Source organism: Micropterus salmoides, unplaced genomic scaffold, assembly GCF_014851395.1.
Source record: "Micropterus salmoides isolate LMB-PRFRI ecotype aquatic unplaced genomic scaffold, ASM1485139v1 Ms_hic_scaffold_11, whole genome shotgun sequence".
Taxonomy (NCBI): domain Eukaryota; kingdom Metazoa; phylum Chordata; class Actinopteri; order Centrarchiformes; family Centrarchidae; genus Micropterus; species Micropterus salmoides.
Window position 1 is genome coordinate 34,219,419 of NW_024040152.1, and position 18,089 is coordinate 34,237,507.

The 18,089-nt window shown below is 42.7% G+C and overlaps 1 protein-coding gene across 1 annotated transcript in view; it reads right to left on the bottom strand.

The window, feature by feature from the left end:
• LOC119898160 (collagen alpha-6(VI) chain-like) overlaps positions 1 to 18,089 on the bottom strand; it is a 63,214-nt gene that overhangs the window by 31,143 nt on the left and 13,982 nt on the right. The window contains 15 exon segments of the mRNA XM_038712344.1: positions 175 to 219; positions 409 to 435; positions 3,914 to 3,985; positions 4,543 to 4,596; positions 5,015 to 5,107; positions 7,178 to 7,323; positions 7,870 to 7,948; positions 8,437 to 8,789; positions 8,890 to 9,444; positions 10,157 to 10,735; positions 10,887 to 11,438; positions 14,401 to 14,958; positions 15,298 to 15,912; positions 16,187 to 16,738; positions 17,478 to 18,065. Of these exon segments, the coding sequence (XP_038568272.1) occupies positions 175 to 219; positions 409 to 435; positions 3,914 to 3,985; positions 4,543 to 4,596; positions 5,015 to 5,107; positions 7,178 to 7,323; positions 7,870 to 7,948; positions 8,437 to 8,789; positions 8,890 to 9,444; positions 10,157 to 10,735; positions 10,887 to 11,438; positions 14,401 to 14,958; positions 15,298 to 15,912; positions 16,187 to 16,738; positions 17,478 to 18,065 (4,868 nt within the window).

The window sequence follows — 18,089 nt, forward strand, 5'->3', positions numbered from 1 at the left end:
AACCCTCGAAGTCTTGGTCTTGTCCCGGTCTTGGTACTACTGTTCTTTATTTCAAAGCTACCTTAGGAGGATTTAAGATGTTGAAATGAATCAAAACAGACTCAGATGATTGGATCACTTGAGGCTGTTTATCTAATGGCTTTCTTTAAACTACTAAGATGTTGATATTCGTACCTGCTCGCCGTCGATTCCTTCCAGGCCGTCTTCTCCGCTCTCTCCCTGTAGCATCGGATGAGAAGCAACTGTCACATCTTACTGCCGTCCTTTGTTAATGTTAAGACTCCAAACTAAAATATTTCGTGGACTTAAGTATTTGTCCAAACACTCTGCAGTAAATGAAACACTTCACATCACTTCTTTGATTAACTGGCTCTAGACTTTACATTCCAGCAGCCCCGAGTCACTCACCTTGTTGCCCGAGACTCCTCGGTAGCCCTGCGGATACAAACAATAGGATTAGATCCGACAGGCCAGTGAGGACATGCTCTTTAATATTTTAAACATTGTTCAGTCAGGACTCACAGAAAACTGGTAAATATTGGTATAAACATTTGTCTCATATTTACAAACAGCAGACAACAGTGGCCTTAAAGTGAAACCATGATTGTATCCTAATCTTAGATTACTACTTCTGATGTTTTGGCTCCAGCTTATTTATTTAGCTCCTTGTGACACCGTGCTCCAACCACGTGATAACTGCCACCTATTTTCAGGGAAAAACGCCTAAAATAAAATACCCAAAATAAATCCGTAATAACTCCTCAAACATCAGGCCTCGATAAATCAATCAAAATTTATTTATAGAGCACTTTAACAGCAATCACGAAGTTGGAAAAAGTGCTGTAAAGAAAAAAAAAGCACACATCAATTTACGGGTTATCACATATATGTATACCGTTAAAACACTAACAAATGAGTTCCTCCAAGTGTCATCCTCAAAGGTCAAAAGCCAGATGGAAGAGATGGGTTTTTAGAGAAGTTTTAAAATCAGACAGTGAGGAAGCCTGTCTGGTGGTAACAGGAAGGGAATTCCACAATTTCGAAGCTGCCACCGCAAAAGCACGGTCCCCTTTAAGTTAAGGTTTTAGGCGCTCTCAGGAGAAGTTTGTCAACTGACCTGAGCAAACGGGTGGGTGCCTAAGGATGAAACAGCTCAGATAAATAAGGGGGGGGCAAGGCCATTCAAGGATTTAAGTCAAAGAAACCACATAATTCTGGTCTCCTTTGACAGGTCAGAAGCTAAGGGATATGAATCAACTCTAAATTAATTATTATTTTTCTATTAAAGGAGTAAATGGAGATGCAATAAAGGAAAATATGATATTTTCATCCTTGCCTGGTAACATTTTTTATGCAATAAACCATCAAAACCATCATCCAACCCATTATAATGCAACAGAATATCTTCTAATACACCTAAAATACACCTGCAACTAGAGAAGAAACTGATATAAAACAGTTAACACAATTTTTCAAATATATACCAGGCGAATGTCCATTTTTTGGCCATATTTACGGTTTAAAAACACTGTTTCTCTCCATACCACTGCATTCCAAGTAACAAAGCATTTGCACAAAGCACTTCTAAAACATTGAAATATTGATAAAAACAGTCAATATTCCTGTGACCAAAAGCACTCCTGTGATTTACATTCCCACAACATGAGAACAGAACATCCTGCAGGGCTGTAAGTGGGCTCTTTTTTTCTTTCCTTTGTATTGAAGAGACGAAGAGATTGATGGATTGTATGTCTGTGTAGCTCCTACGGTTCGCCAGCAGAGGCCAATAAAGGCTGCCTTCCCCAAAGCAATCTCACCTTCCCTCCCTCAGTATGAGCACAGAAATGAAACTCATCTGCTCCGGACCTCAACAAGATGGCGGCCGCCACTAAGACGATGTTTGTTTACACAGAGAAACAGCCGTGTTTTAACTGAATACAGCGAAAACAACAAAAGAAGGCAGCGATTGTAACTGTATTTATTGCTGCGTTTGTTGTTGTTATTAGTCCGCTAGTTTTGTGAGTTGCGTGATTTGAGTTACACAGCTGAGAAGTGCAGACGCTAAGCTTTCTTTATAAAACGCGTGGCTCAAATCAAGCAATCTGATTGGTTCGTGGTAGTGATATAATGAGCGTATACAACAGGTATGATGTCGAATTCCTTTGCACAGAACCATATCACTCCAAGGCAAACAGGGTTCGAGTTATCTGAGTAATCTGAGCTTCGTGGGGTCTCGCGCTACATTTACACCAGGTATTAAAATGCGATCTGATCGCATTTTACCGGCAGAGATTAAATAAATAAATAATATGAGAGAGAGACACAGAGCTGGCTACCACAAGAGGAGAGACTCTGCTCACAGTGTGACAGGGGACAGGTAGAGACAGAGCTGCACTTTCTAACCTCATGCCCTAAATATAAAACACAAAAAAAACTTTGCAAACATTTCCCAAATATACCCCGACTTCATATCAGACACACCGAAATGCCCAAATGTGAAATAATTGCTGCAAAATATGTCTCCTCATTCCATGAAATGAGGGCAACCACTGATAAATATAAATTATTTTGATTGATATTTTAGTAATTGTATTATTTTTACATTTGATTTTTATTTTATTTATTTCTTATTTATCAATTAATTATTTTATTTTTTGTCTCTTAATATACACACACACATGTTTACGGTATTATCTATTTATTTTAATTTTTAACATATTTTTCTAACACACACACAAAACGCTTTAATTACTTTATGCTTTACTTGTTTAATGAAATGTATGGGGTTGATCGTTCTTATGTTTATATGTTTATATGATGCTTATGATTACGTGATTCAACATTCAACACACACACACACACACACACACACACACACACACACACACACACAGGAAAACACAGCAGTCCCCTACTCGCCCCAGATGTCTGTGATATTGCAACAAAGTTTAAGTTTCAAAAGCCTGTTCAAAAGAGCCTGTTGCTCAAGGAGAGAAGCAATTCCGCCTTTTTTGGTAGGTATAATATTAAAGTGTCATTTTTAACGCACTGCTGGCCACCAGCACACAGGAGCAAGCATATTATCATGATAATTCAAGTTACCTAAGTCAATCTACTGACGCTGGACAGTTTTTAGTGGTAGCACAAAAAACAGAAACATGCAAATAGATATAAATAAATAGTTCTAATAATTATAGCCTTCCTTGTATGTTGCTTAGAAACAGTCATGCACTATGCAGCATACCGGAGCCTGGTGGAACTACTTTTCATATTCATAAAGAAATGTCTGTTGATGAAATAAAGTCAAATTGTAGTTTGTCTGTTAGCCTACTTTCTTGTTGCCATACGTAACTTTTATAAAATGTATAATTAGAGTGGTGGCACTGCAGTGTAGCATGAGAGGAGAGATATGTGGAAGGCAAATTGTGCAGCCATGTACACTGGTTACAGAGCGATTAATGTTGTGATATAAGTTTATTTAGATGCTTGGTGTTTGATGTTTGTTTAACAACACTAAAACCATTATTATTTTTAAAAATTTTGGACTGTTAGTTGGACACAACAAGCGCTGTGAAGGTGTCACTTTGGGCTCTGGGTCACTGCTGCAGCAGAATCTTTACAAACCAAACAATCACAGAGGAAAGTTTCAGCAGATTGATCCAGAATGAAAAGAATCATCAGCTGCAGTCTGAAACTGAACAGTTCAGAATGAGCTGCAGCTCAACAACTAGAGCAGCAACATCCTGCTTTACACTTAGGAGGAGGAGGAAGAATCTGAGGAGAGGAGATATAATAGTACAACATATTACTGCTTTACGTCCTGATCATACTCACATACATTTTCAATGCAGTGCTTTTGTTTGCAGAGTATTTTAACAGTCTGGTATTAGTACTTTTACTGAACTGACTGTACCTTCTGTCCTCTGGCTCCGGGACAGCCATCGATGCCTGGAGGTCCATTTGGTCCAGGAGGCCCTCGCTCACCCTGCAACAACCAATCAAAGTGAGCAGAGACCCAGCAGGTGCAGCTAACACTGCTTCATACTGAACATCTCAAATATATACGTGTTCTTTCCTGTGTGTGCCTGCAATGTGGGGACAGATTTCAGCAGCGGACTAGAAATCATCCATGACGGGCACTTGAGTTACCGCATAGTTGTGCCTATTTGGTCCCACTGGCGTGTCAGTCATGTTAACAAATATCAAGGAAATGTGGAGGAAAGTGTGGTGTCCGAACAATAATGCTGCCAATCCATATAAGGGTACAGTTCTATAGGATATGTGTAGACATCTGTTAGACACCATATAAGGGTCTGAGTCTCCACATAACCACTAACCTCTGCTCTCCCCTTCAAAGGTCACTAATCCTCTATCCAGCTGCTACAGTGCTATGTTAAACTGTTATACATCAAATGCACATATATTATAGCATCCAAGCTTTTTCAACACTCCTCTTACTTTCATCCCATCTCGACCAAAGTTGACATAAAAAGACTAAATGAGTAAACACAGTGTGGATAAACTGAATGAAGAAGCACTTACAGCGACCCCCTCGTCTCCCGGGAAGCCGGGCTGCCCCGGGTCTCCAGGCGAACCCTGTTAATAAAACACAAACAGCAGAATCAGGACGAGCAGAAACTTTACAGAAAACGCCTTTATCAATTTATTTCACAGGGACTATATAAGCCTGGTGTTTTGGGAGGATGTAAAATCTATCATCTAGTTTCTTAGCTGTGCCAGTTTTAGTCCATGCAACTCGCCTGGCGTCATGGCGGTCAAAGTCAGGAGAAAGTGTCCCAAAGTCTAAAACAAACACTGAAACTAATAACAACTAAACTAGCAAACCTGCTTTGAAAACTAATTAAAACTAAAATGTTTTGACTTTTGATTTCAAGTTCAAAGTTAAAACTAATGAAAAACGATAATCCATAATAACAGAGATGTTTCCTTTTTATCCCTTTCACAACGTTCTAAATATCCTGTGGAAAGTTAAAAAGGTGAGTATTCAAGTCACCTTTGGCCCCTTTTGGCCTGGAAGTCCACGCATGCCTTCGGGTCCAGAACATTTACACGAGACGTTGCAGCACACCTTATCTGCCACCGCGTCCTGCAGAGAGAGAGCAGAGGAGAAATTTCCTTATTTAAAAAACATAAAACATGTAAATCAGATTTTTCTTTCTATATACAAACAGGTATTATATGAAGTATTGACATCAAAACACGTCATAAACATAAGACAGTCACCAGGTGAAGGCAGTCTCAGCCTACATCCACACTCCTACGTTTGCGTTCTAAAGCGCAGCACATTTACGCCATCCGTCCACTCAAACACTGAATCCAAAAACCTAACATGAGTTCAAAGTTCTGTTTGTAAAGTTTAAAAACGCTGCCAACTTAGTTTTTGTTTTAAAACTCTGGATTTAGGCATTACTGCAGACAGGCAGAAACGGACGACATTGAAAACGGTGACGCAGACACTCACGTTTGGCTTCCTGATTGGGTCAGTCATGGCGTCTCCCTGATTAGTCAGGTTCCTGTCAGATAACCATTGCCGCTCTCAGCAATGGGCATCTCGAGTAAAGCACTCCTGTGGTTCGAATCCTACCTCTCGGGACGTTCCTACAATGTTTTGTGGCAAGGACCATTATCCTCCTCTCACTGCCTCTCCACAGGGGTGCCCCAAGGCTCAGTGCTTGGGCCCCTTCTCTTCTCAATCTACACCATCTCACTGGGGCCGATCATTCGCTCGCACGGCTTCTCTTACCACTGCTACGCAGACGACACGCAACTCTACCTATCCTTCCCGCCAGGCGATCCCACCGTCTCGGCGCGGATCACGGACTGTCTCGGACATATCTGAATGGATGAAGGCTCGCCACCTTCAACTACACCTCTCTAAGACTGAACTCTTGGTCATTCCAGCCAAGCAATCTATCCACCATAACATCAAACTACAAATTGACTCCGCAACCATCACTCCAACCAGGGTGGTGAGAAACTTGGGTGTCATGATTGATGACCAGCTGTCCTTTTCAGACCATGTTGCTGCTGTCTCTCAGTCGTGCCGCTTTGTTCTATTGCAATGCCCTCCTAGCAGGTCTTCCAACTACTGCGGTGAAACCCTTACAAATGGTTCAGAACGCAGCAACGCGTCTGGTTTTTGATCAACCCAAAGGGACTCATGTCACTCCATTACTCAGTGACCTCCACTGGCTCCCCGTGGCCTCCAGAATCAATTTCAAGTCACTAATGCCTGCTTACAGAGTGACTACTGGGTCTGCACCATCTACCTAAACTCCATAATACAAACTTACGTTCCTTCTCGGCCGCTACGCTCCTCCAACGAACGCCGCCTGGCTCTGTCATCCCTTCACAAAAAGCAATTCCAGTCCCGGCTATTGTCATCTGTGACACCACGATGGTTGAACGAGCTACCACACGCCATCAGAGCAGGGCCGTCCCTCTCTAACTTCAAGAAACTCTTGAAAACTCATCTCTTCCGAGAACACATCCTCTTTTAACACCTCTAACTCCTAACCTCTAACATGCACTTCCTGTGCTCTTCTTCTATCCCCTACAATGATCTTGATTGCACTTTTTGTGTTAATTGCACTTTCTGGTAACTCTTACTTTCTTCCCTAGGTATTTACCCCATTGATGTGAAATGTACTCTGAGCTCTTACTAGTATGTTTTGTCAGTTGTAGATCTGTAGTTGATGCTCTGTTGATGCTTGTATGTTGTTCCTCAAATGTAAGTCGCTTTGGATAAAAGCATCTGCCAAATGAGTAAATGTACTCCCGTGTAACTCTTAGTTACAGTTCTACGTCATCATCGGTCCTCGCAAAGAAATCTCCGGTGTGGTTCTTCATCTGTAGTATTACTGCAATCGGCGAATCTTCTGCAGCTGCGGGTTCGAAAAAATGTGCTTCCTTTGTTCACCAGCACGTGTATGAACAGACACTAGATGTTTTACTATTGATGGAGATAAATTCTGATACACAGCTAAAACGCTGGTGAGGACGATGGTAGTAATGTGGATGTAGCCTCAGTGGTCCTTTAATGACTAGCTGCATTACTCATACATCTAATCTAGCGTCCTAATAACTACGCTGCTGAAGCAGACTGAGGCTTTTAGGCTGTTTGTCGCTGTGGTTTGCAGTAACATGAATGACTCACAATCTGTTTGAGGATGGTGTTGCTGACGCTCGGCATGCCGATGCTGAGAGGAAGCAGGTAGACGTACCCTCGGCCAAACTCCACCTCTGGCAGCTGGCCGGGGTTCCGCGCCCCCTCCAGAGCCACGGTCAGCAGAGCGCTGACCCCTGCAGACAAAAACAAAACAACACACTGTAGGTTTGCTGGCTTAGAGGAGCTCAGGTGTTTTTTCTCCACTCCAAAAAAGAAAAGTGTGGAATTTTAAATAGTTATTGGATTAGGATGGCAGGCGGTGCAATGCAAGGGTTTATGGTGGATTTAAGGGATGTCTCAAGCAGATTCTCAGCATTATTATTATCCTGCTGTGATATCAACAAAAATTATACATAAAAGAGCGCAACTTGCAAGAGTTACAGTATGTACACTCCGATTGAAAGGAGATGTAATGTGGGGACCGGGCTGAGCCTGCAAGTTTGCAGATCACTGCTGCTTTACGTAAAAAATATTTAAACATGACACGAGTAACTCTGCTTTTTACCAAGTAAAGGCAGGAGAGGAAGTAGGAGAGGGAAAGGCCAGAAAGACAGAAAAGGTGATTCAGAATAAGGGAAGAATATAAAGAGCAGAGTGGCTAAAGAGGTTTGGGATGCAAAAAGACATTATTGAATAGGGGATTCATTCAACTATATACATCTCTGCCTCCCAGTTTTTACCCGACTGTCGCAGCAGCTCTGATTCTTGCTTCACTCTGATCACGTCCTCATCGAGTCCGTCTGAGAACATCACCAGCACCTGACAGATGAGGATATTCACGTTAGACTGTTTGTAATATGACAAGGCCTGTAAACTATTCCACTCATGATAGTGATTCATAGTGGTTCGTATCCCATCCTGCTATTTGTCCTGTTGTATGTATCTAAGGAAACATTTTACATGGTCATTACCTACGTATAGTAGGTCCAACGCCTTTGTCCAGACTAAAATATTTCAGCAACTATTTAACGGATAGTCATAAAAGTTTGTGCAGATGTTCACGGTCCCCAGAGAGTGAATCCCCTGACTTTTGCTCTGGCACCACAATGAAGATCACATTTGTGGTTTGGAGTAAAACGTCTCAACAACTATTGGATGGATTAGCAGCTTTTGTTTATTCCTAATGAGCAAATGTAACATCAGCATGCTAACATGCTAGCAGAATGTAAACTGTGACCACAGGATGAGATAGATCATTTTATTATGAACTATGGATTTTGCGGGGTTGCAAGCAGCGTCACTCTCACCTTCACACGAGCAGTGGACCCAGTCCTGAACTTCTCCTTGAAGGATTTCAGCACGGCAGTGTTAAAGTAGCTAGGATTCAACATCAGTAAGGTCGTGATTTTCTTCACCACTTCCTCGCTGTAGCCTTCAAAGTTTGTGTCGTACAGGGGACGTCCTTCACGGTCTGACACTTGGAAGGCAATTTGGGTCCTGACAGGTCCCTTCACGCAGCACAGGCCTTCTACCGAGGAGACGTAGTGGACGATCTCAGGCAGGAAGCTCTGGAGCTTGGCGTGGCCGCTGAACAGCATCTCACCAATAGCGCCAGTTCTAGTCGTGATATCGAATCCCATGGCGATATCAATGGTGCATTCTGTAGCAAAGGGACGTTTGTCTTTACATTTCGCAGTCATAGAAATGGTGGGAAAGAAGGGGATACAGAGAGAAAGAGATAAAGTCACTTTTCAACTCACCAGAGGGCTCATCCTCCTGTTCAGATTTGCAAAGGGCATCGACCACCTTTCTCTTGATACTTGCCAAGTCGAAGTTCCGCACATTGAACAGCCTCTCCGGGTCGCCAGTCATCTGCAGGAGCTGCAGGTCGTGGACGTCTCCTAAGGCAATGGCAAACACCACCACCCCCTGAGCCCTGAGTTCTTCAGCCGCGTCCTCCACGTCATCTTGAGAATCGCCATCTGTGATCACCACCAGATTCTGGGGGACCCCAAAACGGCCGCCCTTGAAGTAATCCTTAATGTGAACCAAGGCCTTTCCTATAAGGGTGTTTCCACCAGTGTACTTCAAATTTAAGATTGTTTTCATCATCTCCTCCTTCTTGTAGTACGTGTTGAGGTCAAACTCTTTATGAGGCTCATCGCTGAACTGTGCAAGTCCAACATGCACAAAGTCTTTACTGACATTAAAGCTGTTCACTACTTCTGCCGTGAAGTTCAACACAATTTTGTGATTTTCTTCGTTGATGCTGCTAGACCGATCGATTAGAAAGACCAGGTCGGCCTGCTCGCAAACTGCCAAAGCAAAGCAAGAGAAAGGGAAGTGTCCACATTACTAATGAACAACTGTGAAATCATCACTGTATAGCATCATTTATATTTGGCTACACCGCTCTCTCAATTCCATACATTTACATTGTCTCCATCTTGCTATTGACAAATTCTGATCAAGTTGGACAGGCGCAAAATTCTCACCCATCACAGAGACCAGTAGCGGTACCTCCAGGTTTGTCGTGTTTTCCAATAAACTAAATTGGCGGTGTTAGCTGATGGGAAGCCAATGAGAGATGTTCTCAAATGTATTTTTGGGTGTTACACTAACTGACCCATTAATAGCAAAAGCTGAGTTAAGAAGATGTGGGATTAGGGCTGAGCGACATGGACCAAAAATCACCGCTGTATTTTTAGGTTGAATTCCGATACATGATATGTACGGTCATTTCTACAAACTGGTCAAAATGTTTAGTTATACGTCTCCCTGTATACGTCCGCTCTGTTGACTTTCTCGATCAGCAGTAGGCTACGTTATATAGAGTCGCCAAAAACAAAACTTGCTGTATTGTCCAATTTTATATCTCTTTTGAAAATATATATCAGTATACCTTATAATGCTATTATCCCGCCCAGCCCTGTGTGGGTTACATATGGCACTATCAACCTTCACATCTTCACCGTGCGGTTGTGCTGTGCCTATCAGCACCACAAGTGTACTATGACACACTCTTACCTTTCTTAGTGGAATTACAGATGGCAGAAGACATGTTCTTGTACAGAGTTTCTAAGGCTTTAAAGTTGTCCACGTAGAAAACTTTGGAGGTGTCGCCACCAGCCATGATGTCCAACTGCTCCCTCTCTGCTTCTTTCACTCCAATACTGAAGACGGTGACCTTATTTTCTCGCAGTGCATCAGATTCATCCTTCAGTCTGGGATGATCAGTGGCATCCCCGTCTGTTATCACCATTAGAATCTGAGGCACCTTCTCTGCTTTCCGGCCGCCGTGCTCAGCGTTAAAGAAATTCCGTGAGTATGCCAAGGCCTCGCCCGTGTAGGTGTCTCCTTTTGGTTGTTTCAGACTTGTTATTGCTTCAAGAACCTTTTGTTTGGACTCATAGTTGTTTAAAGTAAAAGCAGACTCTGCTGTAGTGGCGTACATAATGACACCAAAACGTGTCAGGTTCTTGCCAACTGTGGTTAGCTTTACTATTGACTCCATAAACTTCCGCATGCTGTCAAACTCTGTTTTATCTATACTTGTTGACCCATCCACCAGGAAAATAATGTCAGCCTTTTCTGTCTTCTTACACTCTGGTTGAAGAAAAGAAATGGTGCAGATAAGGGTTAAAATATTAATGGGTGGAATAGATTCATGTTTATTTGAACTGCAGGCCTCAGTGCTTTTATACATTTATTCTTGGGTTGTTTTAAAATATTTTTGGGGAGGATTTAACGCCCTTACCTCTATCGCAGATCTTCAAGGCCACCTCGGTCTCTATGTCCTTTAGCCCGTCGAAGTCCCTCTTAACATACGTCCTGTCTGATGAACCGCTGATATCTGTCAGCTGAGTGTTATCAATTTTACCCACTCCAATGGAGTAGATCACCACTTGTTTGGCCCTCAGAGCTTCAGCGGGGCCTTTGACCTCGTCTTTGGATCTGCCATCCGTTATCACTACCAGCCACTGCTTCAGGTTAGGACGCCCTCCTCTGCTGGCATCAAAATACTGCGACACCTCTCTGAGGCCCTTTCCTATGTACGTGCCTTCACTTAACTGCTGCATATCACGGATGGCCTTAAACATTTCCTCTTTGGTGTAGTAGAGATCGAGGGGAAACTCCAGTTGTATGTCATTGCTGAACTGCATGACACCAAAGTGCACCTTATCCAGCGCCACGGCGGACTTGTTGACGACAGATATCATGAATTCTTTCATTGTCTTGAATTCATTTGGATATATGCTGTCAGAGCTGTCGGTTAAGAAAATGACGTCGCCTGATGCGTCTTTGCAAGCTGTAGAACAAAGCACAGAAATGTTAGCATGGTGTTCCTCCTTCCTTTTCTTGCTTGCAGGCAATTAGACAAGCTAGATGGAGATTTAGAGGTTTTTAAACGACTACTTGTTTAAAGGCATGTGTTTGTCTGGTTGATGTCGAAAACACTAAACTAAAACTGCTCTCATTATTAAGAAGACACTTGCTCAGTGAAACACAGTCCACAGATAACTGAAGGGTCTAGCTATGGCTAGGAGCGCCAAGTGCAAATGTGTTCAAGCTTACTTTTCCTTCTTGATATAACAGGGGTTAACAAGGTTAAGAATCCATTTATTTGTATTTATATCCATTTCTATACTTCCATGCTTTCATCCTGACCACATCACCTTAACATGTGTGGTTCACACCATCTATGAACACAAGGATGGTAATATTGGATGCCATGAATTTGCCCAGAGCAACTTAAAATGAGGGGGGAACTGACTGTTTCAACGTAAGCAAAACATTTGCACCTAACACAAGGCTTAGGACTTCATTTCATGAACACAAAATAGAAGACAATAGAAAGAATTCAGACTTCATACATTTTTAGGTCCTTCAGAGTCTGAGCTATTACTGACACTACACTAAGACACTCCGCACTTACAAACACACATACTCTCTGTTTTTAATTAATGGAGCGGCGAGCGAGAGCGATATAACGTCTGGTTTAGTTAAACATCTAATCTCATTGGTGAGTTTTATTTTGTTTCTGCGTTTTACGATGCTCTGAAAGGTAAAACTGAGTCTGGTCTGAGATGCTGGAGCTCTATCGCTAGTGCAACATTTAGTGGCAGTGAATGTCGCTTACAGCTCCTTCAAACCCTCAGGTCGGATAAGGAAAATCAACCTAACAAGCTGGCATCTCCTTGTACATGAACTGGAATCCTGCCTTAGACCTCTCCCAAGAAGCATTAACAAAGACAAAACAGCCTTGCCATTGGCTGGATGCTCAAACTCACATATACTGTTTCCTCAACAATTATTGCCTTTACCCAACTCTGGGTCAACCTTAAACGTCGTGTAAATTAAACTGATCTAGTTTCTAAGACTCACCACAAGCTCCCATTGAGGGTTCAAATCATCTTCCTGAGTAAACATTTTCCCTATTCCCGATCTATTATTATTATTACAGGGGCGGCTGTGGCTCAGGAGATAGAGCGGGTTGGCCGTTAATCGCAATGTCGGCGGTTCAATCCCCGGCTCCCCCTGGTTGCGTGTCGAAGTGTCCTTGGGCAAGATACTGAACCCTGATTTGCCCCTGGCGGCTGTTCCGCCAGTGTATGAGTGAGTGTGAATGTTACTTTCCGTTTGAGTTAGGTATTGTGTATGACTGGTGAATGCAGATGTAGTGTAAAAGCGCTTTGAGTGGTCAAAAAGACTAGAAAGGCACTATACAAGCATTTACATTTACATCTATTATCTGAGATGAAGGGGCATCTAATATAGGACTTGGCATAAGCAGTTGGAAGCTTTCCAGTGTTAAACATTAATTTGTTAGGATTTAAAAATAATAATAATACAGCTCCTGTAAAAATAAACATGTGTGAAAGAAGTGTTTCCCACAGGATATTAAGACACTATGGTGGGTGGGCCTCGGACCCTCTCGGGGGGTCCGTGGGCATGCCGCCCAGTAAGAAAATTTTTTACATTTTAAATTTAGATGCATTAATTTGGTGCAAAGTTAAGAGGGTATCTATGAAGAACTTGGTATGCTTTGTAGACAATTTTGTGCTCTAATAAACTATTTGATCAAAAACCCATTGTATGGCTATGAATGGTGATGAAAAAGCAACAAAAGTCAACAAATCTATTTAATGTTTTTCCAAAAACGGTAAATCAAAGACTAGAAAAAAGAATAATTTTCCTACCATTTTTTGTTGTTGTTTTTACTTATAATGGACACATGTAATATGTTTTATACTGTCTGTGAATATAATCCAATTAATATTATTTCCATACTGTATAGATACTTTATTTTGAAAGCCGGACGTTGTCACATATGTATCCTCGTGATAAATTCGGACCAGAGTCAGACCCCGCTTGATAAATAATGTTGTATGTGGTTCTCGTACGGCTTAACGTGAAGACTCTTCAGGTAGGACTCACTTGTTTTTGTAAAGAGACAAACTGAAAGGATAAAGTCTCTAACCTGCCTGTCAGCTCGCTCTGGGCCATTTCACTTACCGTAAAGGCTTGAATACGTGTGCACTCCAAATGTAGGTGCGGTTAGCTTAATCGCCTTCTCACAAACGAGTGACAGAAACAGGCCATTAAGGTTACCATAGTTGCCTCAAAAGAAAAGTGGTCGTCTCGAATCGGATGCCAAAGTGTGTAAGCTTACAGTAGCACAGAGCAGCTGCTCAAAAACACAATGTTAGAGGTCTGAAATGTAATTATGAGATGTGTAAAAATATTTTTGGTTCATGTTGAAACTATGGCGGAGCAAATTACACTATGGCGGGCCGCTATGGTCTCATTAATTAATGGGAAACACTGGTGGAAGCACATGTCCTTATATCACTCCAAGTTTCTCCTATATTCATCATTTTTACCAACACTCTCTTACGAACATTACTCTACACTGTTTGGTCCCCTCTATCCTGCTATTATTAAAGCAATATCACAGCCACAGTCCTCCTTTAGAGGCCTCCTCCGTTTAGCTGCTGAAATTTAACCTGCTATGGCGCTAGAGCATACAGGAGATGGCATAAAATATGCCAAAAGCATAAATATTTTTAAAAAACTATTATAGTAGCAGTTTCTTGCCATTCTCATCCAAATAAGGTCAAACATACAATATGCTGTTATTGCTGCTGCATTTTTAGTATTTATAGATATTACAAATGTCAATGTGATCTAAAAGACGGTTCTGGTTTAACTTCAGCTCTCCATGTAATAGAAATGCATTTTAAAAGTCCAGTTAAGTTTACTTGACTTACCCTCGGGAGAACAGATTTCTCTGATAATGGTGACTTTGAGTTTGCCCAGAGCATCAAAACTACCGACTTTGAAAGTCTTCTGTTGGTCGCCGGCAATCTCTACCAGCTGAGGCTCATATGCAGCTTTCACCCCAATGGCATAGATGCGGATGCCCTGTTCCCTCAATTTGTCTGCAGGAGTCTTCACCGGATCGGTGGAATTTCCATCGGTGATGACAATCAGGTACTTTGGGACTTTAGGACGAGCGGCCTTTGCGCTTTCAAAGTACTGACCCATAGACGACAGCGCTCTTCCTGTCTCTGTCCCACCTCCTTTGTGCGGAATACCCTTCACGGCTTCCTTCATTTTTTCAGCATCTGAGTAGGTTGTCAGGTCAAATTCCAAAGTTGGGAAGTCTGCGTATTTCACAAGCCCAATGCGGACATGTTGCGGCCCGATACGGAAGGAACCAACAAAGTCGATGATGAAATTGATCATGTCTTTAAAGTCTATGTTACCAATGCTTCCTGAGTCGTCCATCAAGAAGAAGATGTCTGCTTCATCCAATTGTTCACACGCTGTAGAGGAAAACTGTAAGAGTTAGTTTTTTCACATACTCAAAGAAAGGGTATGTGCTAAATGAACATTCAAACACTGAGTAAAGGCTAGATTTAAAGAACCGCTAGAGGCAACGGGTACAAGGTCGGGAGGGACAGGCTATGTATAATATATATAATATTTACTGGACTCCCCTGTAAAAGAGACTGTGTCTCAATGGGACATTATATATATAAATATAAAAAATACTATCCAGGAATTTCTGGCTTTCACTGTTTGTTCATGGAATGAAAACATTTCCCATTCTCATCATTACTCTACATTCAATTCATTTGCATGTTTAAAACACTGGATCTTACCTTCTTTGACATCTGTTCTGCTTGTACCAACTGTGACTGCTTGGTGAATGATGTTACTGCACAGAGTTTTCTGAAGTCTCTGCTTCAGGGGATTCAGCTTGGTGAAACTGTTCTCATTAAAGATATGCTGATGAGGCGGGTGAGACGCCATCTCCAACAGTTCGGCCTCGTCGGCATTTTCGATTCCTATAGCGTAAATGGTGACACCAGCCCGGCGGAGAGCGATTGCCGCTTCGCTCACAGAATCCTGGGATCTACCGTCGGTGATCACAATAGCCACCTGCTGCACATCCACTCTGCTTCCCCTTTTCGCAATGAAGACTTCTTCTCGGGTGAAGTTTAGGGCAGCGCCGGTGTTTGTACCACCTCCACTGTAAGGCAGGATCTTGATGAACCGCAGGATATCTCTCTTGTCATTGAACGTTTTTAGATAGACGTGTGCCGTGGGCTTGTCACTGTACGTAACAATGCCCACTCGAACTCTAGCCGGACCGACAGTCAGGCCGCTCACAATCGAGTGAAGGAAAGAGCGGACCAGCCGGAAGTTTTCGGTGCCAATGCTTCCCGACTCATCAACGATGAAAACGATGTCTGCCACATTGGCTCCTTTGCAATCTGTGAAAAAAGTGTGATTAGTTAACTGGCATCTGCCACTTAAATATTCAAATATTTTTACAAGTGTCTAATGGGTCTAATTAACACTTTCAACAGTATTTAATAACTTTATTTCAAAATGTAATAAGAGTCTGAATACATTTGTTAGAACTGAGAATGTCGTTCTTTTCATCACTGCCTGTAAAGCAGATTTACTGTGGCAATAACTGAAAAAATTAAACCCAACTGGTGAGGTGGGCAAGTGCCCAAAAGAATGATGGATGACGTTTCTCACCTTCAGTAACGTTCTCCGCTTTCTCAGTCAAGAAGATATCTTCTTTAAGATCTCTGCTGGAAGAAAACGCATACCCAACGCTTGCAAAACCCTCTATTACATCCATTGTTGCACCTGCATCAACCCCAGCAATAATTATCCCTTCTGATTCAATCACATCAGCCGCCTTAGACACAGGATCATCTGAGTCTTTTCCACTTACGACCACCAGGAACTGTTGGAAGCCTTGGTGTGCACGGCCCCCCACCTCCCTGGTGAAAAAAGTTTTGGCAGACGTCAGAGCATTACCCAGGTTACGTGGTTGGTTGGGTTGTGAGCGCAGGCGGAAACGTCTGACACCAGTCACGATCTCCTGTTTAGTTTTATAAGTACTGAGACCGAAATCGATCTTGATGTCTTCACCGTACTGGGCCAAACCGATGCGGTTGGTGGACGCTGCAGGGTTAAGTTGATTGATCAGTTTGATAAGATCACTCCTGAATTGTGTGAACGGACCTTGAGCAATGCCACTGTCCACCAGGAAGAAGATATCTGCAAACTTTTCTGACAAAGCTGAAAAAAGACACAAACAAAAACACTTTTTATTACCGCACACTCACAAAATGACCACAGAAGTGCCCTTCAGATCAAAACAACAGCAGTGTTTCCCCTACATGCACTCAACAACGGCGCAGCACTGCTGCTAAATGATGAACGCCGCTGCCATATAAAAATCTGCGATGTCTGCTGCAGGCAGCCAGAGTCGGGCACAAGCTAGGATAATAACACCACCAGACATCGACGCCGTTCAGCGGCCTGGTTATTTGTCAATGATCTAAAAATTTAATGTAGGCATTCATTCATAAATGTGATATGAATTGATATTTCTGTTTAGTCTGTATTTATACCCTTATTTTTATCATTTTCCATTCATGTATTCATGTGGGATTGTACAAGACAATGTTTTCTTTTAAGATCTGATTAAGTCGAGCAAGTATTTTGTTAAACATATGTACAAATATGTGTCTAAAGCCCTTCGTGTCAGTTGGCGCTAAAAATATTTTCAGATGACACAAAAGGAAACAAACTTAGGGGAAACACCGAACATATTTTATGGTCTAAGGGTTAAAGGCAGGATGGAACAATCAATTACTGGTTAGGATTCAATCAAACAAACCCAGTGCGATCTCAAACCTTATTAGCAGCCAAAGATTCTCTCTGTTTTTGGGCATTTCATGTTTGGCAGATTTATTTTTTGCAAAATTCACAAAAAGAAGTCTAAAAAACAATTTCCTTCAATCCTCTGCCTTACCTTGCCTCTCAGCCGCCACAGAGACGCATACAGTTCGCAGCAGACTGTCTGTCAGCCTCTGTATAGCCTGGTAGCTATCGATGGCGAACAGGAAGAGGTGTGAAGGCCGGTTGGCGATGGACTCGAGCTCCTCCCGGTTGGCTTGTCCCACCCCGATGCCAAACACAATGACTCCGTTCTGCCTCAGGCGCTGGGCGGGCGCTTTCACATCATCTGCGGATTCCCCATCTGTGATGACCACAGCGATCTGGGGCACCCGCTGGCTGGCTCGGCTTCCCGCCTCTATGGTGAAGTACCGCGTCAGGAGGAAGTCGATGCCCTTGCCAGTTTCTGTGCCTCCCGTTCGGTGGGGAATGTTATCCACCGCGGCCAGCAGGGATTTCTTGTCCTTGTGATCCTTCAGCAGGAACTCCTGGTGAGGGTCATCACTGTACTGAGCCACGCCGATCCGAACTTTGTTGGGGCCGACGTCGAGGGCCCTGATGATGTTGCGGAGAAAAATCCGGACCTCTTGAAAGCTTGACTGGTCGATGCTGGAGGAGCCGTCCACCAGGAAGACGATGTCAGCCACCGTGGCATTTTCACACTCTAGACCAGGGAAGAATAAGATCA